The following is a 24,288-nucleotide window of genomic DNA, read 5'->3' as shown; positions in this document are numbered from 1 at the left end:
TAAATTAACAACAATGTAACGTATATTTACAAAAAAATGGTAAAATAATCATCAATTTCGTATTGGTGTATTATAACAAAATATTTTTTCTAACAAAAAAATTACATTTCGGATTGAAATTATGGATTTTGGACTAAAATTTTAACGTTTTGAAAAAAGAAAATTCAAGATTTCAAGAACAAGTACGAAATCCAATAAACTATTTCAGAATTTCAAGAAAAAAAAACATTTTTACTAATATCTAACAAAAAGTTAAACAAATATATTAAATGAGAACTACTTACCATATTATGACATTAAAACAAACATTTGATTAAAAAACCGTGATATTACACATTTTGAAATGAATATTTCAATATAAGTAGAAAGATTATTTTGAAAAAAAAAACTCAAGAACTTGAAAGAGAAATCTTCAGAAAAGTTCTAATATTTTATCCTAATTTACGAAAAAATCACAAACTAAAATTTATTTACGAAAAATCATGAATTACCAGTAAAAATGACGATTTACTAATTTTTTCTGGTTTACCGGTTTCATTACTTACTCGGTTCCATTAAAGTCTCATTATTTTACCATAATTTGCGAATAAATCTCAAACTAAAATCAAGTGATGACGTTGTTCTTTTCTTCATGTAACATACATTTTACCGGTTTCATTGCTGACTTGGACGTTTATTCATTAAATAAGCTGATAAGATGGATACGATGAATTATATAATGCTACGTTTACCGTAAAATTTGATATCCATTTCATCAGCTCATTTATGATTATATATCCAAATTAACAATGAAACCGATAAAATGTATGTTTCCGGGAAAAAGACGCGGGAAATGAGCTGATGAGATGGATATACTGGGTTACATAAGATTAGACAGATAATTTGAAATTTCTTATAAACTTAAAAAATAAAGAAGTTGTTGCTAGTTTATGTAATTATTGCAGTCTTCGATGGATGCATTTTATATACCAAAAAATATACAATGCATCAGCATATCTAGTTTTATAGTAAACATAACATTATATAACTCAACATATCCATCTCATCAGCTCATTTAATGACTAGGCGTGTAGGTCAACAATGGAACCGATAATATGAATGTTACAGGGAGAAAGGACCAAATTATCACTTAATTTTACTTTGAGACTTATTCATAAATTATAGTAAAATAATGAGACTTTAATGAAACCAAGTAAGTAATGAAACCGGTAAACCGGAAAAAGATAGTCAAATCGTTATTTTTATCGGTAATTCATGTTTTTCGTAAACAAATTTTAGTTTAGGAATTTTCATAAATTATTATAAAATATTAGGATTTTTTTTTTTGAGATTTCCAAATTTGAAAAAGAGTCTAGATTGAGACATTCGAAAAACGTGATTATTTTTCAAAAAGTTGAAAAAGTTATTATTTTTTTAATAGCTAATTTAAAATGGTTTAAACTTTATTAGTATTAGCTAACAAAACTTCTTTAACAAATAACGCATCAAATGTACACATAAGTATCACCAAAAAGAAATATTAAATTTTATAACAATAAAACCAAATCACTTAAAATTTACAACAATGGAACATAATTGAAAGTTAGAGTTGTTAAGTACTTTGGAGATGAACTTTAGACATCTAAAAGCATTTCTAACAAAACCTTTTTAATGGCTTATTATTATTATTATTATTATTATTTTATTGATTCTTTATTGTTATTGGAGCATTTGACTTATTTCTTTTATTTGTTTTTATTGACTATTTAATATATATTAATAGTTAATATATTGAATATTTTTCATTTTACTCTCTTAATTATATCTTTTTTAAGTATTGTTAATTAACTAATTAATTCTATTAAATATTTAATAACATTTTATTTATGAAATATAAATCATGAAGATTATAAAATATTTTCAAATTTCTTTTATAAATATGGCGTATTAATATTTTTTATATTTTTTCCCAGACAATGTATCGTAATATATTTCTTTTGAAATAGTGTATTGTAATAATAATTTATTTATTATTTAAAATATAACATTGACTAATTATATTTCTTTTGAAATAGTGTATTGTAATAATTTATTAATTATTTCAAATATAACATTGACTAATTAAATAAAGGTTATATAAAACATCTTAAATAGATTTAGATAATTTAACTAATTAAAAAAAAGCATCAGAAAATATTAACCGTTAAAAATATCTTTAAAATATATGTTATTTAAATATACAAAAACCATATGTTTTAAACGAAACATTTAAAAAATTGAAAACTATTAACTGTATTAAGTGACATTGACATAAGTCTAAGTCATAACAATAACTCGTTTTTATCATTACAGCACAATATTTTAAATAATAATTAATAGTCGAGAATTTTACTTATGTTTTATGTTGAATGTGAAGGTTAAGAGATAATAGAGGGCTCAAAGTGTTCATACTTAATACAACAAAAAGTATATTGCCGTTTATTGTCAACAAAATAGTCTTCACAAACTGGCTGAAAACGTATGTACTTCACGCTGTCACGATTGTACCCAAAACTATAACAGGGAACCAAGCTGAGCTTTCAATTTGTACATACACAAAAAGCTACAAGCTGGCCCCTCAAATACTATGTAAATCCAAAAAGAGCCCAAAACATTTAATTTTTTACAGAAAAGCCCCCAAAAGCCGTCGGAGGTTTATGTTTCAAGAGAAGATTTCCGGGGACGTATCTCAGCCATCCCTCTGGTAAAATCTCTTATGCAGCCGGCACCGGAAAAAGGAAGCTTCTTGGGCTCTGTTTCTTCAAGCTTGTGTTGCCAAATCGTTGGCGCTTATGAATGTTCCATGGAAGCCATATGGAACCCTCGACGGCAGTTTCACAGTCGCCTCCAATTGTAACGTGATTGCGTTGACGATTTGAAGCTCCGATTTCCATGTCTTCTCATCGTGGACGAAGGTCAAGATGTGGCCGTCGTCTTCGGTTTCGGAATTGGGGTCTCTTGGAAGAAACAGAGGCTCACCGCCGTACTTTTGGTCGCCGTAAATGAATTTCTTGGTTTCCCCGGTGGAGAGGTCGACTTTGGCGAAACCTGAAACCTTCGGCCATGGCGCAGCTATTGCAAGATAAGCGTATTTAGATTTCCGGCCAAGAAGGTTTTTGTTCACCATCCCTGCTTCCAGATTGACGTCATTTTCTGGGGAAATTATAGCTCGACGAGTGGATTTTCCGGTTTTTAGATTAAGTCTAATTTCAGACAAAACGCTTTTCAATTCTTCGTTGTTTTCGTTAAAAATGGAGTCCGCCGGAGTCATGCAGGATCCGATCACGACTACTTCGTCGGTTTCTGGTTCTTCCCAAGCGTTCCAGAGATGGAAACAGAAACAGTCGGGAACTTCGACCCATTTGATGCTAGAACCATCATCGGCGTACTTATCAAGAACACCAAAACGTGACACTTTTTCTTTGTCATAGACCACCGGAGACCCCCCAGTGATCATTTCCGACATCTTGAAAACCACCTGGTGGTCAGGCACCACCACAAAATTCTCTGTAATTGCGAAATCATGAACCATAGTAGGCTTTCCCAAATCAATCGCTACGTCTTTTGATTTCGTTCCATCCGGTGAAAATCGGAAGTACTTCAAGTAAGGCTTCTGGATCACGTCGTAGCTCAGTGCGAAAAGCTCGCCGGAAACCGGATCAAGTTTTGGGTGTGCAATCATGGTGGACTTCAATTGCTCGTCAAAGTTATACCTTCCGACAGTTTTCAAGTCGCCGGTGGGGGTAACTCGGACTTCGTAAGGTAAATCATCCTCCGACATGGCCAAAAGCCGGTTGTTAAAGTAAACCAAACCGGCGTTCGCCACCCCAATGCCTTGACTGTGATCAACCAATCCACATAACCCACGAGCATAAAACAACAACAGCTTAGCGATGCCAGAATGGCCATGGAGTTCTCCGATCGCCTTTGGAAAAACCGGCTTTCCAAGAGCACGTTCCTGGACAAGCCTCTGTGTCTCCGTATGGCGGCAAGCGAAGCTCGCCGATCCATTTTCAAACTTCACGGCGTAGATCATACCATCGCCATCAAATAAATGGTGGCCGGAAGTAGGCTCGAACAACGGGTTAGCCCCATTTCTCAAGTACACGCCTTGAACATGCTCTGGAATTTCTCCGACGACTGGTAAGCAGTGGCGAACAGATTGCTCCGGGACAGGAGAGAAATTTCCGGAAATTTGAACTTTGGGATCAGCTGTTTTGGGTAAAGGGTGCTTCTTTTCTTGTTCTATTAAACCATTCTCGATTGCGTCCAATGCCATAGCTGAAATTTTCTGCAACAAGTTCCATGAATCCGGGGTCGAAGAAGGTAATTGAAAGGGAGATTGTTTGGGAAATTGGAGAATCGAAGGTGATTGAAGAGCACAACTGATTTTTTTCAGTTTCTTCCTGGAAGAAACTGAAAAGGAAGAAGGGAGTTTAGGAGACGATGAGAATGTGGTTCTGGGGTTGGGGTTAGCCCAAATGGTACTAGAAGAAGTGGAAGCAGTCGCCATTGTAGCAATTTGGAAGCTTTTTTCTTAAGCTTCCTGTGAGCAATTTGAAAGTTGGTGGAAAGGAGTGAGAAACAGAGGTTGTGATTGAGGAGGAAGAAACAGAAAGGGGTATAAATAGTAAATAGTAGGGGAAGGTTGTGGGGAAGGTCCACCACCGGAAACATGTAAGAGGAGACCACGTGTTGCATACTTGAAGAAAGGCGACGCAAAATATCGACGAACCAAACTACATTTTTTTTTTTAAATATATTGTTTGATTAGAAAATTTTCTATAAGTCTTTAGTTTTAAACTTATAATTAATTTATTTTCAATAAGTTGAAATTGAAAATCAAGTTTGGGCATTTGAAAGCCATTAGTTTTCTAATTTAAATAAAAAAATCAAATTAAAAACATATCGATAATACAAAATTTTAGCTTTTAATTTAAACAAATAATATAAATTCAAAAGTTTAGTTTTATGTAATTTTACATATTTTAAAAACATATAAATACTTTTATCAAACACTTATAAACAAATAAATCTATAGTGTCCGATTACTAGTTATTTTTGCTAAACCTACCCAAATTTTCTATGGTTGGTTTAGGGAAAGTCATTGTATTTGTATGATTTTATGGAAAATACATATTTGGTACGTCTAATAAAATTATGTACCTATTTATTGATTACTCAAAATTCTCCACTCTAAATACAAATTATAAAAATTAGTTTGTTAAAATCAAAGTTAATAATTTCAACTAAGATCGTATAAGTGATTGAATCTTACAAAAGATCTAAAAGTTCTATATTGATTGTAACTGGTAAAGAATTTAATCTAGATAATCTTTTTGTTATTACGGCAAACCTTTTCGCATCTGGATTAATATTTATATATCTAATCTGTTTTCGTTTATAATAACGAAATTGTTTTTCTTTTTAAATACTAAAATAAGTGCTAGGAGCATGACCTTTTGACAACAAGTCAACAAGTAATACACCAATTAAGGAATTTAGATTTACGCGTAAAAACGTTTTATTTATTCAAAGAAATGAGAAAAAATAACTATTACAATTTACATTTACTATGAGATACGAAAACTACATGTTTTCATTATTTATATAAAAAGATTGAACAAATATAATATTTTGATCAAGTTATTTTATCACTAACGAGGTAACTAGTAGAATTTTAGAAGAAGACCTAAAACGGAAACATATAGAATTTGCCAAGCATAAAGTCCAACGCGTACAATTTCTCCAAGCAATTAACTATGAATAAAAAAATGTTATTATAATAATTTAGTTTGTATAATCATATTTAAAATTTCAATACATATCACAACATCAAATGTACAATAAGGAATCGCATGTTTGTCAGAGAGCACATTGTGTGGACACATGATTCGAGTCAGAGAGCCAATTAGTTCCTTTAGTGGGAACCAGACCAACCAAGCCACGAGTGGTTGAACTTTGTGGTGTTCGGGGAAATAACATACAAGTAGGGACTTTACACTAGACAATATTTTACAAGTGCACAATATGTGTTTTCGGGGAATATGAAATATCTATAGGATAATCATAAAATAAGTAAATAACCTCTTGTATATATCAAACCGATCCAATTTTTGGATATTTGTTGAAATAACCAAGTTGTTAGAAACACAATGTTTCACACTAAAAATACATGAGTATCCCAGTGTCAGGTTTTCTAATGAAATGAAATTTAAACTGTTTTGGAGTTGACATTTCAAATTACTTTTCCATTAAAATATATCTTGGAATTAATTTACCTAATGTTGTTTTTTTGGGACAACAGTTTCAGAGTCCATATTTTTTTCCATGTGTTGTTAGTTAAAGTTTTTACAAACTTATCATCACACTAACCACCGATATACAATTTTGTTGCGAAACGAGAGTTCATCCAACAGAATCCATAAAGAAAGTTTTTCCGACCTCCATATATATTGTTATAATCCGGAAAAAGTGAATCCAAGAACACTTAGGTGTTGTTTGTTTTTTTATAAAAACCTCCTCAAACCACTTATTGCTGCGCGGTGCAGCACACGCGCAGCACTTTCCCTCTCGCAGCAGTTTGTTTTTTGGAAGACTTCAGAGTACAAAACCTCTGCGCGTGTGCTGCATGGCGCAACACCTGACTTGCTTCTTCTAACTAGGGGTGTTCATAACCGGATATCCGAAATTTCGGATAGTTGATTTTTGGTATCCGATTCCGTATCCGAAATTTCAGATATCTGAAGTTTTGGATATCCGAAATTTCGGATACGGATTCGGATACCAAAACGGATATCCGAAAATTTGAAATTTTGTTCAAATTTGAAAGGTTTTGTATTAGAAAGACATTTTTAAATTAGAAAGGCATATGAAGTAATATATGTATTTACTTAAGGATATTATAAATATGTTTTAGTTACTAACATTCAAATTATAAGACATATGTGATAAAAATAACAAATAATGTATAAACTAAAATCAAAATTTTCGGATATCGGATATCCGAATTATCTGAAAATTTTGAAAAACACTATCCAATTCCGATCCCGAAAAATCGGATATCCGAAATTTCGGATATCCGATTTTTCGGATAATTCAGCTTCGGAATTTCAGAATTTCGGATCGGAATTTCGGATACGGATATTTTTGAACACCCCTACTTCTAAACTCTCCAGCTTTCATTTTTTTCAAGTGTTTTTATAAGAATTTTTGTATAACTTATTTTTTTTAAACTTTTATTTTCTTAAATTTTTATTTACGGATGTGATACAATTTATTTTTATAGTTTCCACGATTTTTTTTAACTTGATTTTTTTAATTTTTTTTTACCGTTTCTATTAATAATATTTTTAATTTCAGTTGCATCTTTTTTAACGTGTGTAATTTTTTACGAACTTTGTAGACATCGTTTGCAATACTTTTTTAATTTTTTTATTATTTTTTTTAATGTTTTTTAAAATTAGTTTTTTTTCTAGAATAAAACTTTTAGCTTCTTTTATATTTTTTTAAGTTTTTTTTTAAAAAAAAGTTTTATATTTTTGTTTTTTTACATTTTTTATTATTATTTCAATGTTTTAAGACTAGAATTATTAAATTTCGGTGTTGAGAACTATTTTCAGTTTATAAAATTAGTTTATTTAAATTTCAGTTTACTGCAGCAGTCTGCAGATGTTAAAAAACAAACATGCTTCTTATTATAGGCTGCAGCCGTTTGTTCCACCTCTTCTGCTACAGAGGATTGCAGAGGTGGTCCGCAGACTTCATGAATTTTCGCTTCGAAAAAACAAACAACACCTTACCAACATTGAGACCGATGGCTACGATTGATTTGACTTTCTATTTATCTCCGGTAGTTGTGTGGTTAGATTTATTTTAAAATACGATATTAGTTTTTAGTTTCAGTTTAATCAAGTGTTTTGATTGATTGTCTAATAATTTGTAGATTTGTAGATTTTTAAACTATTTTGGGACTAGTGATCATAATAGATAAAGCCCTCCTAAAAAGAAATACTTAGGATCCATGCTCTTAGCCGTTGTAATGATTCGGAAACCACCGAATTGCCCTAGCTTATGGAGCGGGCAAAATGAAATATGTGAAGTACATAGGCATAGTTTTTGGCAAGGCTAAAGGAATGCATGGGGAATGTTGGGAATTCCGTTATTATATCTGATATGACCAATTCTATTTACAAGGCTCTTAAACATGTTTCCCGAATTGCATACCATGAGCTTTGTTATCGGAAAATAATCATGAACTTGTGATCTATAATCGAAAAAAAATTGAAGAGTGGAAAGTTTGTTATGGTTCTTATGCACATAAGATGTTTGATGAAATATCTCATTAAAATATGGTAAGTTTTATGTTGTGAACATATTTTTTTGTATTAAGTTCTGAAATGATAGTGTGCACAAGGTGTTTAATGAAACACCTAAATGAAAGAATGATAAGTTTTAAGCTGTGAATGTATAATTTTTTGGTATTAAGTTATGAATGATATAAACGTATATAAGTTTTTTGTATTAAGTTGTGAACATATAAATTTTTATACCAAGTTGTGAATGAAGTATGGATGTATAAGTTTTGTGTTAAAATGTGAATAATGAAAAAATGAATGTTTTGTATTAATATTTTTTGGTAAATGTATATATTTTTGTGACGTATAAATATGTATGAAAGTATTTATTTTCATAATCGTTTCACATTAGATTGTGAATGAGTGTATGAAGTATATGTATTAAACTGTGTATATAGTTTTAGTTGAAACGAGAAAATGACGATTTTGTTCTTTTTAATTTACCAAAAAAAAAAGATTTTAACCTATCGCGTCATATATATATATATATATATATATATATATATATATATATATATATATATATATATATATATATACATTTGTGATTATCCATTTAATTAAAGCTATCATAATAAAAATTGATTTTGATTATGTGATACTTCAGATTTAAAATCATAGATATAAAAACATGTATTATACTATCATAGCAACATTAATATTTAAAGTATATATAAATTTAATCAAATTCTCACTTGATACCATAAAATTTTTCATTAACATATGTCATGTATGCCGTTTATAATTGTACGTCATAAATGTCCATCGTAAATTTACGACAGAAAAATGTCAACCATTTTTCATTTATAACGGGTCATTTAATGACATACATTGGCTCGTCTTCGACCGTTTCATCATATATAAAAATGTTGTCTTTAATGAAGAATCTTTTCTTTATAATGCCTTTAATGATTAATGATTGATAATATCGGATTACTGTTATTATAATTGAGTATAAAGTATTAAAAAAAAAGTAAACGTATATAATTTATATGAGCTTTCGTCTAAATATTGGACTAGCATATACCCTTAAACTTTATAAAGACTAATCAATCTTTATCAAACTAGGTTTTTACCAAACATTTCACAAAGCAACGAATTCAAGTAATAAGTGTTTGCTCTTTTCCAACACCTTTGCTATAAAACTAAAACATCAATGTTAAACTTATCATCAAATAACTAACCATTTGTCCTTTCTTGATCATTGCTTTTCTTGTTAAAACTTTCATCATAAATCTGTGGTCAATAATCTATATTTGATATAATCTGAACAAGTAGTATATATACAAACAACTAAAGTTAGAATGAAATGACTTAATTGACTGCAAAAGTTGCATGCATTAAACTAATACGCCTCCATAAGCGGGACTACATTCCTTTCAAATACCTCAAAATATCAAGACTTAGGCGTCTTCACTAGTTTGTTGGCAGCAGTAGCGGGTTGTTGGTAACATTTTGTTAAACGCTACGTGATATAGTTTTTAGATTTGAAACGTTTTGTTTAAATTAAACACTAAAAATTTGTAGTGTCAAACGAAACTCTTTGTTCAAAACGAACCATTTTGTCAAACACTAGAAGTTCGAAGCTCCTAAACGCTTTGTGTCAAACACGCCCTTAAGAAAACTAAGATACATAAGGAAAGCATCGAAGTGTGTTAACACATACACTCTGGTGGTCTTATATAAGATGAGTTTATTTTTGGTTGCCTGAATCAAAAGTTTATATTAAAAAATAAACAAAATATGTGAAAATTAAGGGTGCTACTATATGTACCCCTTCACTCACATAAATCATCACATCATTGGGGGGGGGGGTACACAAGCACTATTACACTCAAACATAGGGGTAGACAATGCAATTGGGGGGGGGGGGTACGTATTGAATTTGCCGAAAATTAATTTGATTAATAAAGATTAAAGACCCTCGATTTTCAATACAAACATGAAAAATATAAGACTGAGAGATATATCCATCATATCACCATATAAAAAGTATTGTCATGTCATTGTCACCTCATTACCATATTACCATACCAACACCATGTGGTACATACCATATACATCATCAAAATATTTTACTTTTCAAATTTTTAATAAACTATATAATATTTGAAATAAAAAATATAACACATAAAACTTAAAATGAAAATTTAAACAATCTGAAAATTACATCATACATGCAAATTGTCTTACCTATTGATTCAAGAAACCATATTATATAATATGATACATACATACACTATGATGCAAGGTTTTGAAAACCGAATCAGAGACCGAACCGACCGTCTTACCGGTTCGATGATTCAATTGCTTCGACCGGTTGAACCGGTCTCAAAAACCGGATAATGTCATAATTACATTATTATTAATTTTAATTATATAAAAATGAAAAAAATAAATATTTTTTTTAAATTCCTGATTTTTATCGGTTCAATAGGACCGCTTTTACTCATTCACATGACGAACAATTTTTTGGCCTCTAAGAACCAGATCCGGGATCGGTTCCCGGTTGAACCGGCCGGTCTGGTCCGGTTTTCAAAAACATGGTTATGGTGATTATCCTACCGTAATCTCAGAGTGGTGTAGTGTGTTTCACTACATGTCATTTATTCTTTAGGACTCCAAAAGCCCTCTCTATGTCCTTCATAGCAGATTCTTGTTTTTTGTGGATTTCTTTGTTTTTTCGGTTCACGGTAACAAGTACGCCTTCACAAAAATAGAGTAATTAGGGTATATCCCATTACAAAGGTAGTAATCATGTTTGTATTATTTTCCGTTTACTATGAAAGACATATCAAACACTTGTTCGATCAGAATATCATTGAAAATTGGTGAACGTTGAAGAATATTTATGTTATTATTGGACCCTGCAACCCAAAAGAATGTATGTCAAATCTACAAATCATTAGTTAGATGCAACACCTTTCAGTATCAAAGGCGGTACACCTATATCACCTTGGGTAAATCGACATCGTCATGCATTTGGATAGTTTTCTCACTCCTAATGTTTACAATCAAGGCTACCTATCATTCATGGTAGAGCATGATTCGCGTTGGTCCGAATAAATTTTTTCAATATCACGTCTTGTAGGTTTACACAAATATATTTTGTTAAAAACCTCAATAACACATGCACAAAAACAATCAACACACTCTTGTGCCGTTCTCTCAGACATTTTCAAATACTCATCTGTTGCATCAGTTGTTATACCATACGCTAAATACCTAAGTGCAGTCGTACATTTTTTTGTAACAATAAAACTCGTTCTACCTCTACCATCTGGTCTTTGGTGAAAAAAACTCATAGTGTGCTTATAAAGCATTACTAATACGTAGAAGTATTTCTCTATTTATATGAAAATGACGATCAAATGTTATATCATCATAAAGATAATTACCGACAAAGTAATCATGTACAAAACGTTCATATGCAGCTTGTTGATCTCGGTTGACAACAATTCTACTACATTTAACATTCGTGGACTCTGAATCAACAACGTTTTGAACAACATTAAAGAATGTTGTAATAAACTTGCAAAAAAATCCATATTTATGGTGTTAAAATGTAACATCTCGAATTTAGGGCTAAAAGTTAAAAAAAAGTAAATAAATAGATAAATTACCATATTTAAAAAAACAAATAATTATTTTTAAGAAATAAAATAAAACGTTTTAGAAGTTTAGAATGATGATTTCGTAATATTTTAGTAATTGAGGACTAAAAATGTCAAATTACCAAAAGTATGTCTTGATTAGACTTTGACCCATTTAACTACTTAGGACTAGTTTGATTATGTTTTGGATGGAGAGGTACTTGGGATGTACTCTAGCAAAGTTACATCTTATTTGATAGAACTTTGGGGTAGAATTGCCAATAACTCAAAATTTGAGGGTATGAAGTGTAAAATTCAAAAATTAGAGTCTCACACTCTTCCTTTTAGCAGATATGATCGACTGGGAGGAACTAGGGTCGTGAAAAATGACGATTCAAGCATATGAAGACCCTAGGATTCGATCCTAAGCTTTCTTGTTTGGGACTTGAATTCGATTTTCATCTCATTTGAGGACTAGGGTTTTGTGTTCTAAGCAAGTTAAGATGATTAAGTTGGTTTCTAACTCAAATCCATCATCCTATGGTAGATTTGATATTTGAATTGCTAAATCTCCACAAACCGTAGATTTTCTTTTCCAATGATAATGATGATGTGATAATCTAACATATGTATGATTCCATGACCATTGAAGAAGTTCGCTTGCAAATCCTTCTTAGAAGAGCACAACTCAAGCAATGGTAGAATCATTTGTTCAGAATGTTAGATTTGGGGACAAGTATGAATTATGAACCTTGATGGTGATTAATGGTGTTATAAGTAGTATTTATTGTTTATAACCACGGTTCTATGTTTTGGTTTATGAATTGAAGGTCAACATGAAGAATCTGATGGGTTCCAGTTAGTTTATTTATCACATAATAATCTAATAAATTATCCCTATCTCTCTTAATATCATTTCTAGTTATTTCTGGTTATGAGAGCAACCCAAAAAGGACTTTGCTTCCAATTTTTCAAGTATATATCAATTTAGTTATGAGCTTAGACACCTTAATCCAACAGTCTCCTACTTGGACAAGTCTATAACTACAATTGCAAGTATAACCTTGAACCAAATAGCAATGTGTGATTTCCAAAGCCACTGTCGAACTCTAATTCAAATCACGTGTTGGCCCTAAGATAAGCGATCAGCTACTCCTTTGTTCTACAAGATATCATATGAACAGAGACATGGATTAAATGATCAACCTATTGTTCATTAGTTCTGTTTCCCAATTTTCTGATTTGTGATCAAATTCAGACTACAAAACTGAACACATCAATTTAGTCCGGACTAGGCCTAGTTCTTATAGATCAACTCAAATCACCGATGGCCCCACATATATCGCTTTTCTTGTTAAAGCAAAAGGAAAGAATAAGCTTTGACTACATAATCATTCATTTTACTCACCAGATCATGCATGGAATTACACTTTATAACACCCGGTTACCAGATGCGTTGGAGTAAACCAATGCACAACTAATTTGCAAAATATGACTTATATGTCTCTATTTTAAGAATATAAGCTATTATCGTGTTAAAATTACTTGTGATTGAATCCATGAAATAATCTCTAAGCATGAGTTTATCCAATACTTAAAATCCATATTTTCAAAGTACTCATGAATATTGTAGCAATCCCACACAATATCCAAAAGTATGGAAGTGAAACATGCAAAGTGAAACACAATAATAAATTAATTAACTATGGTATCATAACCATTGAATATAAATAAATCTTTATTATTTAATCACCATAACAATTACGAATTTATTCATTGTATAATAGTGTGAGTAATCAACTAACCACTTGAATTAAATAACATCAGTCATGTCATGTTATAAACATGCATACTATGCCTCTCGATGATCCTTCCTTTGTGAACAAATCGACTGGACATTACTCCAATGATGCTCATTTCATTATTCCAAATTCTTATCGTTACCTAAGATGTAGTGGAATTTCATCTTTACATGCATTATCTTTCTGTGATGTCAAGGTTCTAAAGTCACAAAGACTGAGCCTTCTATATTACAGAATGTTACACCAGAACTTGTGACTAGAAACAATTCCATGGTTATGAAGTCTTAATTCAATGTACACTCCTTGAACACTTCTCTTGTATTAAAGTTTCCAACTCCCATGTAGATTCTACAAGCATGTCCCCTTGTGGAAACATTTCCATCTTTCTATATGACCATCAATTTTGATTGATGTGTTTTGTTTATACAATGGTTTTATGTGACATCCCCATTTTCACGGCCAGAAAAGACCGATTTTGTTTATGCTTGTGTGAAAATCAGAGTAACATTTTAAATAAAAGTGTTGCGGAATTTGTCCCAAAACAAAATATGATAAAGATTTATCAAAAGCATTTCCAAGGAAATGTGTTTCATTAAAAGACTCGGGATGTCATGTTCGATACAGATCAAAAGCATAAACAGTACAATATAAGCCTTACTACATTATTTCATATCTACAGGCCTATATCCGTATTCCTCATCCAAAACATCACATCTATGCTCGAGCGCCACTACCTATAATACATGAAACTGAGTGGGTCAGGCTTGGGAGCCTGGTGAGCACATAGGGTTTTCAACCCACAATAAATAAGTTTATTAATTTCATCGATCAACAATAACCCGATTACCCGTTCCCGTTATCCTCACTTTACGTCCCTAAACACCTATCATAAGGGACCTAGCCTAAGGATCATCATCGGGATGGACACTACTGCTAAGGGGGTTCCTCAGCAATAAATGTCCTAAAGGCAACCATGAGGGGGATGGAGTACACCGGTGAACACATCGTTCACAAACACCTACAGGTTGCGAGCCTGCCAGCGTTCCACTGGACTGTCTAGAAGAGTTCGTGGTCGTCATCTATACTCCGCTAGATGACTGGATCACCAACAACATCGAGGCCTCTCATCATTTTATCACACATCTTCTTATTACATCTACCCATGTTTTACCCCAACATTTTTGTAGATATAAAATACATATACGGTTTAAATCATGAAAAACGTGTATAAAATCATTCATCCAACATAGACAGCAAGTATTCAGATAATATGCACACGTAGCATGTAATTTATATAAAATACTTCATATCTATGTGTAAGATGAAAGTAACTATGCACTCACCTGATTAGGTGGTGACTCGGTACTTGAACAACACTTCGTTATCTCAAAACAATTTTTCCTTGACCAAAACCTAGTATCAATACCACTAGAGTTTAGTTTTAACGTTAACCGCGACTAATTAATAGTCTAGCTATTATTATTATAATATAAGCGTTAAATAAAACTCAATATAACTCATAATAATAGCCCAAATAATTATTTTAAGGACCTAATAACATTACTATAATTATTTAAAAGTTACATTAAAAATTGCGTAGGCGTAGCTCACTTACAGCGGATTTTAAAGAAAACCGGGCTTTGCTCGGAGCAGCGTTTCCGAACCGAAAGACCCTTTTTCTCGGGACTCCAGGAGCCTCGGGGCTTCCTTAGGGTGCTAGGGGTTCACTTAGGCTTAGGGGAGGGTTAAAACCCTTAGAGAGAGAAAGTATTTTAGAGAGAGAAGGAGAATGGTGTGAAAAATCCGGAAACCCTTGCCCCCTTTTATAGCCTGCGAGGCCTCGGACTACGCTGGGCGTAATCCTTGGCTACGCGGCGCGTAAATCGGATAGGGTTCCAGCTTGCGTACAGCTGGCTCGCACCCACTCTCGGAACCGGACAAGATCAAGTACGCCGGGCGTACTCAATTTCGGACGCGGGGCATAGCGAAGGGGCGACGTGTCCTTCATCCGAAGCGAGACCGTGGGGAGCAAGCAACGGCTGAGATTTGGCCACGTCATCGCAGTTTCGCAAATTCGACTACAAACTTTAAAAATTCTTAACTTTCACGTACGAGCTCCGTTTTCGATGTTCTTTATATCCACGCGTAGGCGGGAACGTACTCTACAACTTTCGTTTAGACTCCGTCGGCTAATTTTGAGTTATTTTAAAAGTTACATTTTTAACAGGCTGGGACAGGATTGGTCCGTTAAAAATTCATAACTTCTTCATCCGACGTCCGTTTTCGTCTGTCTTTTTATCGTTGTCCTACTATTAACGAGATCTTCGATTCTCGTTTAGGTTGTGTCGGCTAAAAACCGCTCGATCTAATATTCGAACTTCGGGTTGTACACTGCTAAGCCGAAACTTCGAAAAATCATAACTTCCTCATACGAAGTCAGATTTGGGCGTTCTTTTTATGGGCGCTCTCGGTTTAACGTTTTCTACGACTTTTGTTTAGATCGCTAAGGCTAAAACTCGCTTTATCGTAAATTCACTATTTACGCTTCCCGGTGCCGTGCCGGTTCCGTCGCAAAACTTCGACGGGTCATAACTTCTTCGTTATAACTCGGATTTCGGCGTTCTTTATATCTCCGGAATCCTTGTTTCGACTACTACAACTTTATGTAAAGATATCGGGCTTATCTCGTACTTTAATTTTGACGCTTATTTTTATTCTTTATTAATTATACATTTATAATTAAATAATAAGCATATAAATTTACATAATTCACAAAATACTCAAATATCTCATCTTTATTACATCAAAAGAATGTTACAATAGTTGACCTAGACTATTACATCGTCTAAAATGCTTAGCCCTGAAACCCGGGCGTTACAATTCTCTTCGCTTTAGGATGATTCCGTCCCGAAATCATGCGTCAGCAAACAGATGCGGATAGCGAATCATCATGTCATCCTCTGTTTCCCAAGTGAGATTCGACCCATTCGAATGTTTCCACTGGACTAGCACTAAGTCGACCATCTTGCGTCGTAACTTCTTAGTCTTACGGTCAACAATTGGCTCGGGCTCTTCAATCAGCCTCTTGTTCTCATCCATTCTTAATTATGAGATTGGAATTATGTCGGGAACTTCTCCCGTGAATTTTCTCAGATAACACACATGGAAGGTGTTATGAATACCATCGAGTTCTTCGGGAAATTCCAGCTTGTAAGCTTGGTTCCCAATCTTCTGAAGAACTTTGAACGGTCCAATAAACCTTGGACTCAACTTTCCTCGTTTCCCGAATCTTATAAGTCCCTTCCACGGTGAGACTTTAAGCAAAACCGAATCCCCAACTTTGAAGGTCATCGGTCATCTTTTCTTGTCAGCATAGCTCTTCTGACGATCCTGAGCTGCTAACATTCTTTCCCTAATTACTTTCAGCTTCTCAGCAGTCTCACACTATCTCGGGGGCCCATAAACTGCTTTTCTCCAGCCTCAAGCCAACAAGACGGCGTACGACACTTCTGTCCGTACAAAGCTTGATAGGGTGCCATCTTGATGCTCGAGTGGAAACTGTTGTTGTAGGGAAATTCTACCAAAGGTAAGTGCTCATCCCAGTTACCTTGGAACTCGAGGGTACATGCTCTCAACATATCTTCAAGCGTTTGAATCGTTCTTTCGCTCTGACCATCAGTTTGCGGATGGTAAGCTGTACTCAGACACAACTTCGTACCCAGTTCCTCTTGTAGACTCCTCCAAAACCTCGACGTGAAACGACTATCACGATCCGATACAATCGTTAGAGGAACACCGTGAAGTCTCACAATTTCCTTCACGTAAGCATTTGCAAGCTTATCCATAGACCACCTTTTGTTGGCAGCTATGAAGTGTGCACTCTTTGTGAAACGATCCACGACCACCCAAATCATGTCGTGACCGTTCTTCGTCCTGGGTAGTTTAGTCACAAAATCCATGGTGATGTCTTCCCATTTACCCATGGGTACAGGTAAAGGTTCTAAACTCCCATACGGTTTCTGATGTTGTGCCTTAACTCTCGCACATGTCACACACTCGGCCACATACTTCGCAACATCGAGCTTCATCGTCGGCCACCAGTAGTAGGGTTTTAGGTCCCTATACATTTTTGTGCTACCGGGATGAATCGAGTACATGGTCTTATGAGCTTCTTCCATCAGAAGATCTCTTATTCCTCCCGTCTTAGGTACCCAAATCCGATCTTGGAATACCTTCAGTCCTTGACGGTTTGTACCGAATACCAACATCTTTCCCAAACGTTCTTCTTTTCGGTCATTCTTTTCCGAAGATTCTCCTTGAGCTTTCTTGATACTTTCCACAATTGTCGAGACAACTTCAATTCTCAACGCTCTTGGCCTTTTTCTTTCAAGATTGACTTTCCGACTGAGAGCATCAGCAACAACATTTGCTTTACCGGGGTGGTAAAGTATCTCACAGTCGTAGTCCTTGAGTAATTCTAGCCAGCGTCGTTGCCTCATGTTCAACTCCTTCTGATTAAAGAGATACTGGAGACTCTTATGATCAGTGAAAAGTTTGCACTTCGTTCCATAGAGGTAATGCCTCCATATTTTTAGAGCAAAAACTACTGCTGCCAACTCCAAATCGTGAGTGGGGTAGTTCTTTTCGTGCTCCTTCAATTGTCGAGATGCGTATGCTATCACCTTTTCTCTTTGGGTCAGAACACAACCCAACCCAACTCCAGATGCGTCACTATAGACCGCGAAGTCTTCAACTCCATCAGGTAGAGAAAGAATCGGTGCTTCACATAACTTCTTCTTTAGCCTCTCGAATGCTTCTTCGTGCTTCTCACTCCATGTATAAGTAGCTCCTTTGTGGGTCAAAGCTGTCAATGGAGCAGCTATCGAAGAAAAGCCTTGGATAAATCGTCGGTAGTATCCGGCTAATCCTAGAAAGCTTCGAATCTCCGTGGGACTTTTTGGTCGTTCCCACTTCATCACAGCTTCGATCTTTGCTGGGTCAACCATTATCCCCTCCTGGTTAACCACATGACCCAAGAATTGGACTTCTCGGATCCAAAAGTCACATTTGGAGAACTTTGCATACATCTTCTCCTTCTTCAAGACTTCCAACACTTCTCGTAGATACTGGCCATGCTCCTCCTGGCTTTTCGAGTAGATGAGAATGTCATCTATGAACACTATCACGGACTTATCGAGGAATGGTTTACAAACCCTGTTGATCAAATCCATGAATGCTGCTGGAGCATTGGTTAGTCCAAACGACATAACCAAGAACTCGTAGTGTCCATATCTTGTTCTGAATGCAGTCTTCTCGATATCCTGCTCTCTCACCTTCAATTGATGATATCCTGACCTAAGATCGATCTTTGAGAAATAGCTCGAACCTTGCAGCTGATCGAATAGGTCATCAATCCTTGGCAATGGATACTTGTTCTTCACTGTTGCCTTGTTCAGCTCTCGGTAGTCTATACACATTCTCATGCTTCTGTCTTTCTTCTTCACGAATAGCACCGGAGCTCCCCAGGGTGATGAACTAGGTCGAATGAAACCGTTGTCCAACAACTCCTGAAGTTGCGTCATAAGCTCCTTCATATCCGTCGGCGCTAATCGGTAAGGTGCCTTTGCTATCGGTGTTGTACCTGGTAACAAGTCTATTCTGAACTCCACTTGTCTATCAGGTGGTAATCCAGGAAGATCTTTGGGAAAGACTTCCGGATAATCACACACAACCGGTATATTCTGTACCTCTTTCTTTTCCTTCGTAGCATCGATTACGAATGCCAAGTATGATGCACATCCCTTGGACAAACATTTTCTGGCTTTCATCAGGGAGATGATTCCAGAATTTACTCGACGTTTGTCCCCGTACACCATAAATGACTCTTTTCTGGGTGGGTTTACCCTTACTATCTTCTTTCGGCATTGAATCTCAGCATCGTTGGTGCTAAGCCAATCCATTCCCAAAACGATGTCGAAACCGTTCAACTCTATGGGCAACAACTCTTCATGGAATTCGTTTCCGATAAAGGTCGATGACGACGTTCTTAATACGATTACTAACAGGTACGAACTTGCTACTGGCAACTTCCACAATTAGGGCATTATCAAGTTTTTGTACAGGCAATGCTAATTTTCCTCCAAATCTATGCGATACAAAGGAATAGTTTGCTCCGGAATCAAATAGTATATTGGCAGGCAATCCATTTACAAGAAAGGTACCTGAAGCGACGTCTGCTGCCTCCTTTGCAGCCTCGAGCATCATCTGGAAGGCTCTTGCCTTCGGCTTCGGTGGAATGTTGGGTCTTCCTGCCTCCTTCTTCTTTGGACAGTCCCTCGAAATGTGCCCTTCCTCGTTGCACTCATAACAGACCTTCTTAGTGAACGTGCACTCGTTGGCATAGTGCTCAGGTTTTCCACATTTGAAACAAGTGACTCCTCCGTCACATTTCCCCTGGTGCTTCTTCTTGCACTTGTCGCACCATTTGGCTTCACCTCCTCCAGACTTCTGCGTACTAGACCTTGACAACTTGCTTTTCTTGCGGAATTTCGACGATCCATTAAATTTCCTTTTCTCTCCCACCTTCGCTCTCTCCAGACCCTTCTCTCGTATCTGGGTCTCCACATTCTTAGCAGCCCAGATGGCGGCTTTCAGCGTGGTTGTTTGCTTGACCATTGGACCGAGGTCCGCTGGTAATCCGAGGGCAAACTTGTTAACCTTGGAGAGTTCAGTTGGGACGAGGTGAGGAACAAGCTTCATTTTCTCTGTAAAGCTTGCAGCGTATTCAGTAACGCTCATTCTTCCCTTCTTCAGATTCTGGAATTCGTTGTTGATCTCCAGAAGATCCTGCTCAGAGCAGTATTGCATCTTCAGCTGCACCAGAAAATCCTCCCAAGACATCTTACTAGCTTCACCCTTGGGCATTGAATCAGCTAGTAGCTTCCACCAACTTAGTACTCCAGATTTCAACAGAGGAACCGCGAGAGCGGTCTTCTGCCTGTTGCTACAATAGCAACTCTCAAACATCGTTTCCATCTCGGAGATCCAGTTCATGACTTCCACCGGCGTCGGGCTTCCAGATAGACACGGTGGTTTGGATGCCATGAAATCCTTGTATTTGCATCCACGTCCGTCATTTCCTCCATCCTGGTGGTTTTGCCTAACTATCGGTGGGTTGGCTTGACCAACAGTCCCACTGTAGTTTCCTCCTTCAGACGGCCCATCATTCAGCTCGGGCTCTACGATTGGTATGGTAGCTTCCTCGCGATTTTGTTGGAGAAAACGCCTGGTTTCCTCCATTTGACGATCCAACATCATCTGGATCATCGCTTGCACTCTGGCCATCGTGATTGGCTCAGGAACATCTGCTACAACAGGTATTTGCTGAATCACTGGGGGTTGATTCCTATTCCCATTTGCATTCCAAGCTCCACTGCGGGTTCTTGCCATTTTGATCTATACACCGAATAAGGTGAATTTAGATCCTTATTCAGGATAGACGTTTAAATCATCCTTATCTCTCCGAAACGTTTACATGTTAGTTCTAATATCGTAGTCGTACGTTTAGAATCCTAAATACATAAGGTTTCCAGATCCGGTCGGCAACAGACCATAGATCCGAACAATTAACAGCACATAAGGCATAAAGCATTTAGCACATAAAGCATTTTAGGCATAATTCCTAAAATAAGCTAGTGCTCACACCTCACAATCATCGCTTAGCATTCTAAGTTTAAGTCTAGAAATCCTACAAATTCCTAGTTCGCTTAAACTAATGCTCTGATACCAACTATGACATCCCCATTTTCACGGCCAGAAAAGACCGATTTTGTTTATGCTTGTTTGAAAATCAGAGTAACATTTAAAATAAAAGTGTTGCGGAATTTGTCCCAAAACAAAATATGATAAAGATTTATCAAAAGCATTTCCAAGGAAATGTGTTTCATTAAAAGACTCGGGATGTCATGTTCGATACAGATCAAAAGCATAAACAGTACAATATAAGCCTTACTACATTATTTCATATCTACAGGCCTATATCCATATCCCTCATCTAAAACATCACATCTATGCTCGAGCGCCACTACCTGTAATACATGAAACTGAGTGGGTCAGGCTTGGGAGCCTGGTGAGCACATAGGGTTTTCAACCCACCATAAATAAATTTATTAATTTCATCGATCAACAATAACCCGATTACCCGTTCCCGTTATCCTCACTTTACGTCCCTAAACACCTATCATAAGGGACCTAGCCTAAGGATCATCATCGGGATGGACACTACTGCTAAGGGGGTTCCTCAGCAATAAATGTCCTAAAGGAAACCATGAGGGGGATGGAGTACACCGGTGAACACATCGTTCACAAACACCTACAGGTTGTGAGCCTGCCAGCGTTCCACTGGACTGTCTAGAAGAGTCCGTGGTCGTCATCTATACTCCGCTAGATGACTGGATCACCAACAACATCGAGGCCTCTCATCATTTTATCACACATCGTCTTATTACATCTACCCATGTTTTACCCCAACATTTTTGTAGATATAAAATACATATACGGTTTAAATCATGAAAAACGTGTATAAAATCATTCATCCAACATAGACAGCAAGTATTCAGATAATATGCACACGTAGCATGTAATTTATATAAAATACTTCATATCTATGTGTAAGATGAAAGTAACTATGCACTCACCTGATTAGGTGGTGACTCGGTACTTGAACAACATTTCGTTATCTCAAAACAATTTTTCCTTGACCAAAACCTAGTATCAATACCACTAGAGTTTAGTTTTAACGTTAACCGCGACTAATTAATAGTCTAGCTATTATTATTATTATATAAGCGTTAAATAAAACTCAATATAACTCATAATAATAGCCCAAATAATTATTTTAAGGACCTAATAACATTACTATAATTATTTAAAAGTTACATTAAAAATTGCGTAGGCGTAGCTCACTTACAGCGGATTTTAAAGAAACTCGGGCTTTGCTCGGAGCAGCGTTTCCGAACCGAAAGACCCTTTTTCTCGGGACTCCGGGAGCCTCGGGGCTTCCTTCGGGTGCTAGGGGTTCACCTAGGCTTAGGGGAGGGTTAAAACCCTTAGAGAGAGAAAGTATTTTAGAGAGAGAAGGAGAATGGTGTGAAAAATCCGGAAACCCTCGCCCCCTTTTATAGCCTGCGAGGCCTCGGACTACGCTGGGCGTAATCCTTGGCTACGCGGCGCGTAAATCGGATAGGGTTCCAGCTCGCGTACAGTTGGCTCGCACCCACTCTCGGAACCGGACAAGATCAAGTACGCCGGGCGTACTCAATTTTGGACGCGGGGCGTAGCGAAGGGGCGACGTGTCCTTCATCCGAAGCGAGACCGTGGGGAGCAAGCAACGACTGAGATTTGGCCACGTCATCGCAGTTTCGCAAATTCGACTACAAACTCGTAACTTTCGCGTACGAGCTCCGTTTTCGACTTTCTTTATATCTACGCGTAGGCGGGAATGTACTCTACAACTTTCGTTTAGACTCCGTCGGCTAATTTTGACTTTATTTTAAAAGTTATATTTTTAACAGGCCGGGACAGGATTGGTCCGTTAAAAATTCATAACTTCTTCATCCGACGTCCGTTTTCGTCTGTCTTTTTATCGTTGTGCTACTATTAACGAGATCTTCGATTCTCGTTTAGGTTGTGTTGGCTAAAAACCACTCGATCTAATATTCGAACTTCGGGCTGTACACTGCTAAGCCGAAACTTCGAAAAATCATAACTTCCTCATACGAAGTCAGATTTGGGCGTTCTTTTTATGGACGCTCTCGGTTTAACGTTTTCTATGACTTTCGTTTAGATCGCTAAGGCTAAAACTCGCTTTATCGTAAATTCACTATTTACGCTTCCCGGTGCCGTGCCGGTTCCGTCGCAAAACTTCGACGGGTCATAACTTCTTCGTTATAACTCGGATTTCGGCGTTCTTTATATCTCCGGAATCCTTGTTTCGACTACTACAACTTTATGTAAAGATATCGGACTTATCTCGTACTTTAATTTTGACGCTTATTTTTATTCTTTATTAATTATACATTTATAATTAAATAATTAGCATATAAATTTACATAATTCACAAAATACTCAAATATCTCATCTTTATTACATCAAAAGAGTGTTACAATAGTTGACCTAGACTATTACATCGTCTAAAATGCTTAGCCCTGAAACCCGGGTGTTACATTTTAAATTTATGAAGTCCTATCTAATCTCAAATAGTCTTAAACACAAATAGGCAGTGTACCTAGTCATGAATTAATATAGTCGTGGTAAGAAAGGGTGCCGAACACATGGAACGTGATGGTTTAGATCAAATAATTCAAATGTTAATTAAGTTAATAACAGTTAAGTAAAAGGTGGTTTTTGTGTAAACAAAACTAAACTAATGCTCAATTAATCAACGAAACTAAAGAACTAAATGGAAACAATAAATAATAAGTACTTCCACTAGAATACGAATCCCCCAAGTTTTTATGT

At 35.7% G+C, this 24,288-nt stretch overlaps 1 protein-coding gene across 1 annotated transcript; it reads right to left on the bottom strand.

Annotated features, from left to right (window-relative positions):
* Positions 1-2,411: 2,411 nt before the first annotated feature.
* LOC145115798 (9-cis-epoxycarotenoid dioxygenase NCED1, chloroplastic-like) lies at positions 2,412-4,603 on the bottom strand. Its single transcript, XM_079052152.1, has one exon. It carries the CDS (start codon positions 4,529-4,531, stop codon positions 2,780-2,782), a length of 1,752 nt encoding a protein of 583 aa, XP_078908278.1. The 5' UTR covers positions 4,532-4,603; the 3' UTR covers positions 2,412-2,779.
* Positions 4,604-24,288: the final 19,685 nt, after the last annotated feature.

The sequence above is a fragment of the Lactuca virosa genome, chromosome 5 (genome assembly GCF_052849685.1).
Source record: "Lactuca virosa cultivar CGN04683 chromosome 5, Lactuca_virosa_CGN04683_v6, whole genome shotgun sequence".
NCBI lineage: Eukaryota > Viridiplantae > Streptophyta > Magnoliopsida > Asterales > Asteraceae > Lactuca > Lactuca virosa.
The sequence above is the reverse complement of the archived record's forward strand: the minus strand, read 5'-3'. Positions and strand labels throughout refer to the sequence as shown.